The sequence below is a fragment of the Lonchura striata genome, chromosome 1 (assembly GCF_046129695.1).
Source record: "Lonchura striata isolate bLonStr1 chromosome 1, bLonStr1.mat, whole genome shotgun sequence".
Classification (NCBI taxonomy): Eukaryota; Metazoa; Chordata; class Aves; order Passeriformes; family Estrildidae; genus Lonchura; species Lonchura striata.
In genome coordinates, this window is record NC_134603.1 from 126,123,152 (window position 1) to 126,138,520 (window position 15,369).

Consider the following 15,369-nt stretch of genomic DNA (forward strand, 5'->3'; position numbering starts at 1 on the left):
TAATAATAATTACCTCATCAACTAGATGAGAAAATCCATTTTCAGTAACATCTTAGCAAATGATACTTTCTCAAATTATGCATAAGGGAGAAAGATTTTCATTGTAGGTAAGCTAGTGAAGCAGTACCTAGTCAGGTCATTGACCTGGGACCCATTCACAGCCGTGATTTACAGCACAAGTTGAAGGGCTCATCCATCTCAGAGATGCTGAGTCACTTTTAATTCTCTTAATTTCTACTGCATCCAGACTGTAACCTGCTCTCCTCCAAACCAAGGTACAGCTGAAGATGAGAAACTGGCACTGAAAGGATTAATACCTCTGCAGAAGTTTCCTCTTAGGCAAAATACATCATGACCTAGAAATGCTAATCAATATCCACTGACTATATATAGATAGTCTAGATGACTGCTTTATCCATAGATTGTCACATCTCTAGAATGAATTCCACTACTAGGAACCAATTCAAAACCCACTGAAATCACAAAAGGTACTTAGGGACTTCACAGAACTTTGCATCATGTCTTCCCAGGATAGGCAAGCAAGAAAATATGAAGAATTAATATTCACTTTTCCAGCTACTATCATTTATACAGCTCTGAATTTGTTGTGTATAATCTTGTTTTCCAGGGGGTTTTGGAAGTGATCCATCACTTTATGTAAGTGTTGAACCCAAGGTATATAAGGCATGGCATGAACAAAGAAATGCAGGCCAGAACATTTTGTATTTACAAGAGCAGTTCCTTCACATTAGAACTGTAGCAGTAGATCAGAGAATCGATTACATTCATTAAATGTGCTGAAAGAAACCACATCATGTTGACAAAAGTAGAATTTTCACAAAAGAGTTAATGAATATATGACCATACACTAGAAAGTACCTGGGTCAGAAAAGTAAAAGCTTTGTGATGAATCTAGGTATCATATCCAAAATAATGAAAACCACAACAGTTGAATTTAAAATTAAATACAAAACATAACCAAAGCAGCATGGGTTTTGGCTTGTTTTGCTAAAGAAAATACAGTACATTTTTTCTGATACAGAAACAGTTTTTCTGAAATCACTCACCAGGTATTTCAGAAGTAATCACTGTAAAAGAATTTTCAGCATTTCCTTAAGAACTTTGTCAAAGAACCATGGTAAAAGGAAACAAGGATAAATTCTGAAGAATTTTAAAAATAAATATGTTTAATACACATTTCTGTCATTAAATACACTTATCAGTGCTACAGGAAATGTAAAAAGACTACATACCTGCACTGGTTATGGATTCTACCTGGATGAATGCTAATATAAGGTGACACAGTTTTATCCACATAGGATCCAAATCCAAGTCGAAAATCAAGAGAAATATTCTCCATCTTTTTAGATAAAGCAAATCCAACAGAATTTAACTTTTCTATATTGTTGTGCATAGAGGCTGAGACATCAACTAAGTAGTAAAGATCCACAGGATATTTCTCTAAAGGACGAACTTTTAACATAAAGTTTGCTTCACTTCCTGATTAAAAAAAAAGGAAACAAACATGTTTATTTACTATTTTTGAATGGATATGCTTAAAAATACATTTATTTTTGTATCAGCCTCACCACTTAGCCTCAGTTGTTTGTGTCAGCAAAGAGAAAAACAAACAAACAAAATCTCCCAGGAGTAAATGAAACCTTGAATTAGCATTCAAAAATAAGCCATAAAGGGGTGTTTTGTAGAATATCTTGGGTTTTTTTTCTTGCAGGAGCACTGTGCAATTTATTGTAAAAATCTGACTTCTCCCCATTTTGTTTTAAATTCATGGTTATGCAATCCCTTTGGCATCATAACAAAAAGCAGTGGTGGCTTACAAAGGACACAGATCTGCATACAAATTGGGGTCAGTCACTTCAAGGTTGTCACTTCAAAGTATGTAAATGTATCCTGCAAATAGTTTGTCATATGACAGACTCTAAAACTACATACACACCACAAGGCCAGCACAGCTTCAAAAACTCACATAAATACTGATACAAGTTTATACCAAACTGCTTCCAAAGATTTGATGAGAAAACTCAGTGGGATCAAAAATATATATATTTTTAAAAAATGTTTTAATATTAAAAAATTCCATCTTTTGGCATATATAAAACAGAACTCTTATTTCAGGATGATAGATGCCAATGCTTTGGAAGCTGCTAAAATTAATCCTCACATTTTTGCTTTTCTAACATTCTATAATGTCAGCAAAACAACGGAAGCAATTTGTACGGGCAGAGTTGGGTACAGGAATGCACAGTTTCAAATTAGCCATCATTTTATGTTATCCAAAGTGTGAGGTCACAGCAGAAATGAGTTTAAGACCTTAACGTGATGAGTGGGGAATCTAATCCAGTATTGTGCAATGAAGATATAGCAAAGAACAGGAGGAAGGAGGATGTTACAGAAGAACTATGCAGGTTTTCAATAAAAACTATCAAAAGGTACATCTGGTACAGAGATCTTAGTCAGAAAATTTAAATATGCAAAGTACTTTCTTCCAATGATCTTTGAACATAGTCCATCTGAAAATGTCAGGATTTGTCTGTATTAGGTCTTGCATGAGGAAAACTATTTCAATGTGCTGTAATTTATGTTTCCTCTTTGCCAATGGAAATTGAATTACTTTTTGTAAATGACCCTTGCAGGTCTCCAGTTTGCACACAGGGAGATACTGAGTACAGCTCTTATTTTTTCCCACATAAATCATAAATGATGAGTATATGTAAAGAGTGACAAAACCCCCAGTATCAAAACAAAGGCATCTTTGTGTGATTATAGTGTATCAAATGTCTGTTTTGAGGAAAAACTATAGTGGCATATCTGTGTATTTCCTTGAGGTGGAAAATATGGGCAAGATAGCTATATATAAAAAGTTTTCCTTCTGGAGTCCTTGAAATTTCATTCTTCTGCCTCCCTGATCCAAAAACTTCTATAAAGCATAAGGAAATCCAAACTTAATTTCATTACTTACTGAAAAGAAAAAGGTTAATGAAACCAAATTTCAGAAAGCTAACTTTTTTCCTATGAGTCCACCATGCCTTTGGAAGTAAATGTGATTACAGACAGAGCTTAGCAGTAGCTCAGTTCTCAGTTTCTCAAAGCAGAGTATCAGTCACTTCTTTGGAAGGAGAGTGAGGAAAGGAGAAGTGCTGATGTTACCTTGACTGTTTTATTATCATATATAGTGAAAAACAGAGATCCTTTGTGCTTTATACTCATGTAGATAATACTTCCTTTTTCTCTGGTAGTTGACAGAAAAATATAATTTTAGATTTTAAATATTGCTTTCTCCAATTATTCTTTGCAAAAGAAATAAATAAATTATTCGTGAAAGATCACTCTGCATGCCTTTATATCACCTTCACTTCTGCTGTTGGCTACAGCTTTTTTAGAGACAGAGAAAGAACACTGATTTAACTAGACTTATGCTGAAGGCAAATGGAGATATACTAGTTATAAGAAAATTCAGGCAGTGAACACCTAAGTCTTCTTTAGGAATGTAGTCTTTTCTTATATATATAATTATATATGGTTTTGGTATTTTTCTAGTTGTCTAGTCAGTGCACTTGAAAGTAAAGAAATAATCGAGAAGTTTATCAAATTATGAATTTGGGGATTATAATTCTACTTACTTTCAGAATAAGTAGTTTATACACATGTAAGGCAAAACTGTTAGTGTAAGTGGCTAAAGAATCAAGAAACCACATAAGAAAACAGGAAAGACTACCTAAGATTCCTTTTCCACTTATTACTTGCATTATTCTGACCTTCAGCTTGTTTGACAGAAACAATTTTTGGTGAAGACAATACTTGAATATGGAAGACACACTCACAGTTCTACAGTACAATGCTATAGCATCATTCTTCCAAATCATTATTCCAGATGCCTCTTAATAAAATATCTGTACTTAGAAGCATTGCTTTTGTTTTAAATTTATTATAATATCAATGTGTTAGAGATGACCCAACCTGGACGCAGTTGGACTGAAACTTTTCCTGGTGTCACTTGTGTATTTGTTTCATGGTCACTAGGTATTGTGACATGAACCGTGGGGTTTTCAACCAAATCTGATTGGCAGCCTCTTTTCATTAAGTTGAAAACAGTGTCACAGCGTCCCTTCTGTGTTGTGCCAGCCATGAAATCCTGTTTAATAAGAAACAAAAAGTACAAAAAAATCTGAGCTGAAAAAAACCTATACTAACTTCAAAGGATGAAGAAAACCAAAATATTGGTCTTTGAAACAATAAAATATGCTACTATAATTGCATAAATCATAGAACAAGTTCCTGAAACCATATGTTTTAAATAATGGCAATAATGCAATATTTAAATTAGAATTTAAACCTAATTGCCACATTGACCTTTTATTCACAGAAAAATTTTTAAATGAGAAACAGGATCTTGCACAATCAGAATAAGCTGACTTTGGAGAAAAAGTTAATTACACACTGTTATTAAATCACTAAAAAAAGTTCTGTGCCATGCAATGAGCTCATTTTAGCAAGAAAGCATCATTCCCACAACATCAAAAAGGTTAGTTTTCAGAGGAATACACTGGTAAAGTTACTCAGGCTGATATTTAGTAGGAACACCAGAGGTCAGCTCTAGATTTAGCCAGCCTGAATTTATCTATTCCACTACGCAAAATCCAAAGGCCTGCTGAACTACATAATTTCAATTCCTGGAAAGAGGAAACCATGTATAATTACAGGAGTGGACAGTTTAGGATTCCACCAACATAAAAGCTCTTGTAGCAATAGAAAAGTGATTAGTAGAAGGATGATGTCAGAAGCAGCCCATCCTTTGCTGCACTGAAAGAGAAAAGTTGTCAAAAATTGTGCCAAAATGATCCAATGCAAAATTCCTTCCTGACTGCTAATATGATGATTAATATGATTCTGATCATGCAGGGGAAAAAAACAAACAAAAAAAAAGACAAGATCTTTTGTAGTCTTTCAAAGTAATGGTCCATCTGAGTCAAAGCTGGAGACCAACCAAATAAAGGACAATCTCTGATCTTTCAGATGGAAATGAGAAAATAAGCAATCGAAAATATAGCAAATTGTGTATTAGATAATAGTCATCTGAACCCTGTAAAGACTGGAGAAAATCCCTGAACAATGAAATATGACAGTCCTGTATCTTGTTTTTCAAATTTCAAAGCTTATTTTTGTAGTTAATCTCGGATGTATTTTTTCTATAACCTTCCTTATTAAAAACAACAGAGGCTACTTTTTAAGTTACTGCTATTTATATACCCTTTTTAGTGTCTACTTTCCAAAAAGCTAGATTTTTAAATGTGTAAAGAACTTAGCTACTCTCATTACCAGTAATGACTAATAGATTTGTAGTGTTTTCTGAGGTCCATTGTGTGTGAGTATAAATTCAAAGCATCTCCAGAGTTCCTCAGGGCTGATTATCTTATTAAAAAGATTTTTCTCATGAAGCAGGCAGGCTAAGCTGCACTGCAATATTTCCATCGGCAATAATATGGGTTATGCCATTCCATAACTATGGATGGTGTGTTGGTGAGACAGCTATTTAAGACGGTTTGACAAAGCCCTGGTGTCCATGAACAGCTCTCAAGATTGACTTGAGAAGTGAAGCAGGACAAGCAGAGCAGAAGTGAAACCAGCCAAGTCCATGTGCCTACTTAGAAGGGGACCTACTGCAGCTCCGTAGCATGGGAAAGTTAGCAAATGCTGTTCTGTAATAAATGCAGATGGAGGAGGATAAAGCTTTGCCCTTTGCAAGACAGGACATGGGGCCAGAGTAATGAACCCCTCCACACTGTAATCCATTGTGCCATCTACACGTGTTAAGCTTCCTGTGGGAAAAGAAGCCCTGCATGCCTCTACCCATCCTTGTATTATTTAGCCTTGTACCTTTGGCAGACTAACTTAATGATTCCAAGACATAATATCTCAAATATTGCCAGTGCCTTACACTTCTTATCTCTGCCAGACACACCCCAGGAACTTATCTACCTTCTCTGCTAACCTGAAAGCTACCACTGGTAATTTCCACATGAGCTTAAAGAGCATACGAGCTTGTGATTGTCAGCGACATTCTTCAAAAGCTTGCTCCTCTGATGTCATTACTCAAAATCATGCTATCAAGAAGGTTATTTTTTTTTCTGTCAAACAAAACCAGAAATTCCTATATTCTTACAGTTTGCAAAATAACAATAATTTCAGAATCATCCTTGCTATTTAAGATCTAGCTTCTGTGCTGTCTCAGAACTGATAGTTTCCAGTGTCAAAATGAGAAAAGCATAATTTTTTCCATTTGTGATAGGATCATAATATAAGGTGAAGTCAACTCCACTTTAGTACAACCTTTTGCTAAATGAAGTAGACATATATGTATAGACTTGTTTTCATATATGATAAGGACTTTATACAAAATACTGATAAGTAATTTTGCTTTTGAAGACAAAAACTGTTAAACTCTCAAAACTACTGTAAGTCTGCCAAAGCTGTCTACAAAGCAGATGGAATGCATTAAAAAGGTCTCACTTTATTTAAAATTACTGCAATTTTCCAAATAAAAGATTGCATTTTCTCCTTTGGAAACAAAATCTATTTCACATGATTTCTCAGGTTCTGTCTCTAGGGGTCATTTAAAGATTTTCTTGCTATTTCTCACTATAATTTTCTCAATTTAAAGGTCTTTATAAAGATCAGAAGCAGCTAAAATATAAAGTCAAGTGTAATTAAGCAAAATGCCATACCTCTTGAGCACACCATCCACACTCTGGACCCAAAGCAAGACACTTTGTGCATGTTACTGCATTTGAAGTGGCACATCTGTTTTCCGCTGCAATGAAATACAAACCCAAACATTCATGATTTATGATGATATGTGAAATTGTAAAATACCTAATTTTATACTAAGATTTTAAAAATTACTTCTCCAGATTAAGAGTGATGATAATGTATCAAAACAGAAGTAAAACAGAATAAAGGCACTGTGGCGAGGGAACACAATTTTCTTTTATCTACAGTCTAGAATTATATGCACAGATTGAAGAAATTCCATTCACAAGGCCAAATGTTTAAGATCCTGATTTAGAATAATTCTGAAGTGCAAGTTTATCTTTGGCATGTATTTTGCTGATTTACTGCCTAAAAGAAAAGAATTTACTAGGTAGCTTATCATTTCACAGACATTTTCCCTTTAAGTCATTTACACTTGACTGAATTATTCATTATTCACTCCTCATGAAACCCAAAGTATTTTCTCACCTTCTATAAATATTCCCCCTCTGCATATTCATTTTTGCAATGAATAGTTTCCCAGAAGAGGAAGATTTTCTTTTCCAGAAGCAAATAGAAATGAATCCAACACTATATGTGTCACAGATTGAAGACACATCATTCTGTACCAACAATTGCAAAAAGTGTGCCTACTTACATGTCTACCAGCAAAGTCCTTTATATCCTTTTCATATTTTTGTTTTATAGATCATTGCTTAAGTTACTACTCTTTCCTATAAAACTTTGGCAGTTAGTGTTGAGAAGAAGAATCTTTTCAAGGGGCTTGGTCAGCTTAGCTTGAAAGCCAGCATTAGTGTATCCTTTCAGCATGTTGAGCACAAGCCTCTTGCAGAGCAGTGCACAAGACAGAAGTCACCTGCAAGGAGTTATATGGAGGGCACAAAATGCACAGCCCAGTAGTACTGCTGTTAAACAACACTGCTTTGTGGCATGTTCAGCATGTCATATTAAACAATATAAAGAGAACAAAATAAGTTTAATTTCTGCATACAACCAAAGGTTACATATGTTAATTGGTCCACTGTGACATCATCAAAGCAGTTTGATGAAAGGTTTTGGTGACATATACTGTCTCAGATTATTTCTTTCCAACCTGCAATAATAATGCAAACCATCTTTCTTCTTAGGTAATGAGACAAACTTCTCACAAAACAGCTGTATTAGGAAAATATGTACTAAATTTTTTTTTAATATTTATTTTGCTGATTTCAGCTACGGATTCTAAGATGAGATCCTGTATCATATAAACAGCTAGTTTTCAAGAGGTCACTTAGAATGATGGCTGATGCAAGCCACTAATCACAGTTTTCACTTTATTATTATCAGCAACACATATATCAGTATTAAAAAGCCCAGTGCAGCACACTTGCAGCATTATACTGATAATGTGTAGATTAGTGGAAATTTAATTCATTTCAAAGGTCAAACTGATATTTCTATTTCATATGAACTACTGCTGACAATTTTTGCCATGAAGGCAATGTGAGGAAAAAAAAAGCATAAATGAAAAGGAGAGCTACAGGTATGATATAAACAGTAAGTTGAAAAGCAGCCCAGGAAGGTGCTGGAATGCAGGGAAAACTGATTAAAGGGTGGGAGAGGTTGGTAAGGATAAATAAAGGAGGAGTTGCTAAGGAGAAAGAAAAGAACAAGACAAAATCTGAGCATTTCTTTTGGTTTCTTCTTGTTATAAAAACAAGCACAGCAAGTTTTACTTGGATGTAATGAAATGAGAGCAAGCTTATTCAGCACTAACACAATAAAACTTTTTTTGTAATTATAAGAAGGTAGCACTGTAACTTTACACAGTTCTAGTTCTGCACTCTGAAAGATCAGACCTGGACGCCATAGAAAATGTTGCCACATACTGCAAGAGAGGGAAAAAAGCATGAAGATTTTGTGTAGGTACTGACATGCCCAGGGTTGTAGACCTTGCCACAGATCCCTCTCTAGACAGTATTCATAAAGCACAAAGACTCAGAATGAAAAGGTGTTGAAGGAGTAAAAAATAAAAGGAATGTAATTGTTCTTGGCACACAAACAACCCTCCCATCTTCAGTTGAGTATCAAAGACAGCAGAGGTGAAAGGCTTTACAAGAAAAAGAGAGTGATAAATTCAGAAAAAGTGTCAAAGGACAAGGAAAAGTATACGTTGCTGATCTGCAGCATAATAGTGGTTTTAAGACCACCATGGAGCAAAATAGGGAGAAAATTACATGAACTTTGAAGTTAGCCATTCAAGTTAATATTCATTGCAAGAGATAGAGCTGTTCTGATAAGAATAAATAGCTGATATGAAAAAATGTTTTTCTAGCTATTCAGATAAGGAATAAGAAAGATTAATTCCTTGTCATTGCAATCAGTAAACCAAGTAACCCAAATAATAAGTATGGTCTAATTAATTTCCTGCAATAATATCTGAAACTCCATTCTTAAGACATATAATCCAATCTGCAAAACACATACTTTAATTTAAATGCCATTGACCACATAACAAAATAGTAACACCTTTTTTTTTAATATGCACTTGCTAAAAAACCCAACAATATGTGTCTATGTGCCATTTTCCAGATGCATTGGAAAAGTGACTGAAAAATAATTGTCCCAGTTTTTTTTCTGTATGGTTAGTTTATTGAATTTATTGAAATTTGATTTAGTTTATTAATACAGCCTGTCTAGTAAAACACAGGGGGGTCTGTGTTCCTTTGCAGACTGATAAGACAGAAAAAATATCTTAAACTCCAGTTTCAGTGTGATCACAGCAGATAAAACATTTTACACAAATAAGATATACGGTACTCCTGGATGCAAAGTTCTTCGCTGATAACTCTCCAGTCTCAAGTGTTCAATTTTCACAACATGAAGTCACAGATTGGCAATAGAGAAGCTTGGTACCACTGGAACAAAAGGTTGAAATTTTGTGTTTTTAATAAAGAGAAACCTGAAAAAGTTGAATTTATTTATTTATTTATTTATTTTTCTGTCTACATCACTACTCTGGTTCCCAAGTACACAGTCCATTATAACAGTAACATTTATGGACATGCTTTCATTCATCAAATATTTACTATTTAGTTGTAAATCTACTCTAAAACCATAACTGTTGAAGTTTAAACTTTTCAGTTGCTTTAAAAAAAACATGGTAAAGCAAGGAATGATTTTTTTTATGAGTTGACTTAAAAAAGAACTGAGATTTTTCCTGCCACTTCACCAAAAACAGAGTCCAGACAAGACTGAGTAACTGTTCAGCCAAAGCTAAGGGCTAGTTTCTACTGGCTTAGTTTGAACTGATGTATGCCAAAAGGTATTTTCAACGAGGGCCAAATACTGTGTTGGGAACTGCACAGGCATATGCATATAATAAAAAGTGCATCAGGTTAAACTACACTTTTCCAGCCTACTCTGCAAAATTATAACCATGCTCCAACAACTACAGCTATTTACAGTGATCACAGGTGTGGCAAGCCTAAACTCTCTGCAACAAGAGGGATCAAGGCAAGACAAACATCCTATATGTTATAATTATGTCCAGCCTCCTTATTATGAAAGTAGAGCTTATCACAATTAGGTATTTATCTCAGAGATGAAACAGCAATAAAGCACTCTGGCATCTCAGAGGGGGTGTTAAACAGGTTTTCAAACAGACAGCACTTTGTTCAAGTACAGCCAAGAATTTGGATTTGTATCAGCTTCACAGTTGGTACATGCTTGTGCTGGTTTTGGAGGGTGTACCACTTGCTTTCTTAAAAGAGAAAGCTCAAATATAGCTTGCAGCTTATACTCCCTGATCATGGTCCTCAGACTGGTGAACACTCATTGAGGCAAGAACATAGGAAAATATCCATCTTCCACAGAGCTGGTTTTCCTTCAATTGTGTATCTCATCTTGTTCTAGGGCAGCAATCAGCCAGGCTATCCCTCTCCACAGATAATGAATGAGGCCTTCACTAACTTGTGAACGTGTGTATACCCTAATTTATGAAGAAAGCTGCAGCTTTTATGCAGTACACTGCAGTTACCTTCACCTTTTTATTTTCAGAGCAGAGCAACATGACCCTGCAGAGGGGACAGACAGTGGCTGTCCCACGTAACACATGGCTTCCCCATTCACTTTGGCTGAGCGTGCAGGTACAATGAGAAGTGCTATAAAAATGCTACAGAGGAGGGATTATTTTTCCATGATTATTATGTCGGAGAGTTACTTGCTCAGATTACTGGAAAAAAAATGAGAGTCTGTGCTTTAACTGCCAATCCTAAAACCCAGTCCTGGAATTAGGGATTTTTCCCCCTCTTCCTTTTTCCAAACAAGAAATAATTCTCCCTGCCTTTGGTGCTATGCCTTAAAAACACACTATGTCATCACCAGATTTTCCAATAAGATTACAAGGTATACCTCAAAATCAGCTTTAAGAGGTACTCAACCATGCCCAGGAAAGGAGATTTCAACTTGAATACTGTGCTTTATAAGAAGATTCTAAGATTACTTGAGAAGAATACCAAACAACTTTTCTTTCCTCTCCCGTTTCCTCTATTATATATGAGATTGTTAATTTGTTTCACTTTGTCATTAACTTTTGGGCACTTTAGTTTCACTATTCAGACAGCAAGAAGCTAAGCTGCACACTGATTTTAAAATGGTTTTTGCCAGCAACAAAAGAAGCAGCAAACTAAAACTCTGCAAGGTAGAGACATGTTTTTGATAAGAAAATAAAGATGTGTAAAAGAAAGGTGCAAAACACAATTAAATTATGAGCTCTCAAAAATATTTCTGTAAACCTGGCATGTGAGTAAAAACACCTTTCCAAACAAACAAGATAAAAGACCCCTCAAAACCAAACTTTGCACATCTAAATAAATGCAATGAAAAGAATCACTAGTGAACAAGTCCTGATAACTGATAGAGACTTTCCATTCCTAACTCTGCTGATATACACCTCCCCCCTCCCCCGAGAGTTTTGGGGTTCCCAAATTAATCTGCATTACCATATGAAGACAGTACCTTTTAAACATGAGGGTCAGCTACACAGGTGACTTAAAAAGGCATTAAAATGCAAAGCAATGCAGAAGTCTGCCCTGCAAGAGTTTGTGCCTTTGCAAAGCACAAAGGAAAAACCACAAAGATCTTCCTTTTTTGCACATTGTGCAAGGTCTGAGTGACGCCACTGGAGAGAGCTGACACTGGATTTCAGATGAACAGCGCAGACAAAAGGGGAGGACACCTCTGTCAACACAGCATTGGGAAAGCCCTGGCAGAAAACTACAGTCATAGCTGATGCTGAAAGGATAGAAAATGCTTTTTAAGTCTGCTCTGTAAAGGCACATAGACATGGAGTTCCCAAAAAGTGTAATTAGAGGAGATTCATATTAGGCTTTAAGCCAATTACATAAAGATCAATAAGGGGAAGTGCTGGTTTCAGCATTTCAGTCAGAGCAACCCCATGTGGCACTACATGCTGGGGGAAAAAGGGGATGGAAAGCTGCTAACAGAAAAGACATTGGTGTTCTGGAGCATGTCCAGAGAAGGGCAATGGAGCTGGGGAAGAATCTGGCACAAGTAGTGTGAGGAGCAGCTGAGGGAGCTGGAGTGCTTTAGTTTAGAGAAATGGAGGGTGGGGGGAGCCTTATCATGCTCCACAATTACCTGAAAAGGACACTGCAATAAGGTGGGGGTTGGCCTCTTCTCCCAGCTAACAAGCAATAAGATGAAAGGAAACGGCCTCAAATTGTGCCAGGGAAGGTTTAGATTGGATATCAGGGAAAATATCTGCACTGAAAGGGCTTGGAACCGGCTGTCCAGGGAAGTAGTAGAGTCACCATCCCCTGGAGGTATTTAGAAGATATGTGGATGTGATGCTCAGGAACACGTTTTAGCGGTGGTCTTGTGCTGGATTAATGGTTGAAATAGAGAATCTTAAGGTTCTTTTCCAGTCTAAATGATTCTATGATTCAAGGAGATACTCCTGACATTCTCTGAGCCTACATGTATCTTTCTTATCCTCATCTCTGAAAAGTCCCAGCACTTACATGAAGGTTGCACACTATTCACAATGTAGATTTGCCTCAGACAGATGCATAGCAACCCAAGTTTTTAATGTACACATATCAATTTTGAAGATTTCTTTTCAGAAAGATATATATAACAGCATTTTTGAAAAGGTACTACCCATATTAGCTACTGGTATCACAGTTAGGACTCAAAACCACAACATTCAAACCACAGCCTCAAACATGGCCTTGACTGTGAGAGACAGAGCCATTGACTACTCCAGTCTGACTTTGTTCCCAAGCCACAATACAGAATGAAAACAAGCAAAGCAACCTTGAAATTTTTCACAACACAATTTTTGTTTCTTGGCCAACTATACTTGTAGACTCTCCTTTCTATGAAACTTCCTGCTCTTCTGGGAGATGGTTACATTTTGTTGATGCAATTAATGCCTGCAAACAGTCAAAGACTACTTGGCTTCAGAAACTAACCTATCCTGTCTCTTGTAAATAAAAACATACAGGAAAAAGTACTAGGATTATATAATTAGAACAGACTAATTTCTCACAGTCATAAAAGCTAATGCTTCTACAGCACAGATTTGAATGTCCTGTTTGCACAGCTTTACACCAATAAACATGCAAAGCATATGGAACCAGAGATCTTAAAATGTTTCTTTTTTTAAAAAAACCCCTTGATATCAAGGAAACTTCAAGATGTGTGGAGTTGTGTTAATTCTGTTTCCTAAAATGGAACATTGGCATAGGAATTACTGTATTCCAGTCATCTACAGCTGCTTGAAGCTCCCTTGGAGTTGACTAGCTTGAATACAGCCATGCTGCTTCAGCAAAGCCTGGAATGGCTACTGCCACATATCACTGCTAATTCAATTTATTTTGTATTAGTAAGCACTGCTAGCAGGTAGCCCATCAACAGACCAAAATGGTTGGTATGTTCTTGTGTATTCTGTAAAGTCTTACCTTAGGAGGTCATGATGGTTATAAAGGTATATAAAAATGACTATTTTCTGCCTGCTTAAGAAGATCAACCTTGAATAAAAGACAAGCCCAAGCTGTATCTCCCATCATCTTCTATAGCTCTACCTTCTCAAACTAGGCCTTCAACCCCCAATTGTTTCTCTGATGTATCCTTTTATTTACATATCTAATTATCACCAAATTGTTGCTTTCTGCCCCATAGGAGCATGACCTCCTCCTGGCACTGTCTCTTCATTCACATACCCAGCAGAATTTTGGCAACTGCTAAGAATAGCTCAGGGCTATTTCTTCCCACACAGTGTCACCAAAGACAACCTGATGGATTCTTAGTCCATAGCAATGCAAACAGTTTACTTCACTCTCTTTTATCTGCATACATGGTGGTTTGGAACAAACCTCTTCTGCATTTTAGATCAAAATTCCCAAAGCTGACAACCTAGGGAAACAAGTCCCTCAGTTCTGAACAAAATGATAAACTAAATTGTGCTTTTACAGAAGATTTTCCCGAAACAAACCAAAAGCTGTGCATGTGTGGATTAGGACAGGTCAGAGTTAAAACAAAACATTGAACATACATAGTTTACACTCGCAATGAGGGAATCTCAATATGAAATAAAAGATAAGACTGGTATCAGAGAGGATAACAACCGCTCCCTAAGGACTTTTATGTAGTCCACAAGATTGGGAGGAGCATTTATTCAAGAGGGCTATTTTAAAAATGTTACTGTTTTCTAGAATACCAAGTCTTTGGCATTTGTTATTTCAGTAATTTGCTTTTCAATAAGATTTTCAATCTCCAAAGATGGCTATTGTCACTGAGACAAATTGATAAAAAGCTTTCTGGGATTTTTTTCGTTATTAAAAACCTCAAAACACAACCCACCTGTCGAGGAACACACTGGCCAACCTCCATTTCAGGTTTAGCCTGTTAAATTTTTATAATTTAGGGGCAAAGATTACACAAAACATAACAGTGGGCTATAAAATATGCAGACTCAAATACTAACTATAAGTAAATTACAGGTGTACACAGACTGTTTGAATGCAAGCTTTTCCTTATGCTCTTAAAAGGAAGTATTCACGTATGGTTATGGTCTTCAGGTGAGCTTAAATGCTCTCTAAGGGACAGACTTCAAACTTGCAAATTCTAAGCTTTAAACAGGTAGTGGTTTATTTAATGTTCTAAAGTAATGCCACAACATTTTTAACAGCAAAATGCACTCCAACAATTTTGCTCAGATTGGAAGAGCCTGCTTGCTAACATAATTAGTTTAATTTAGTTACTTTGTGCCATTTGTGCCATTGTGTAAGGTGTTACAAGTTTTCTTATTTCCTGGTAGTCTTGTTTGAACAAAAAGATGGGAACTTGGTTGTTTCCAGGAAGAAGCTCCCATCTGAGAGAAGCAAGTTGTCCTCAGCACAGTACTAACCCTTTCCACCCTGCAGAGATAAGATGGAAATAAATTGTACTCTCAAGTATAGAACAAACAGAATTCACTTAGCCTAATGCCCTTGAACATCAAGAAGGAACAAAATTTAATTTGGAAAGGGAAACTACTGGTTTAATCAGACTTTTGTGATGTCACCATACATCATG

The 15,369-nt window shown here is 36.1% G+C and overlaps 1 protein-coding gene across 6 annotated transcripts in view; it reads right to left on the reverse strand.

Annotated features, from left to right (window-relative positions):
- Positions 1–15,369, reverse strand: part of ITGB8 (integrin subunit beta 8) — a 49,348-nt gene that overhangs the window by 26,444 nt on the left and 7,535 nt on the right. For all 6 annotated transcript variants that reach the window (XM_021538268.3, XM_021538265.3, XM_021538267.2 and 3 more), the window contains exons 2-4: positions 6,744–6,829; positions 3,979–4,153; positions 1,254–1,500 (exon numbers count right to left, since the gene is read on the reverse strand). In XM_021538268.3, the coding sequence (XP_021393943.2) occupies positions 1,254–1,500; positions 3,979–4,147 (416 nt within the window). In that variant the 5' untranslated portion in view covers positions 4,148–4,153; positions 6,744–6,829. The remainder of the gene's footprint in view (positions 1–1,253; positions 1,501–3,978; positions 4,154–6,743; positions 6,830–15,369) is intronic.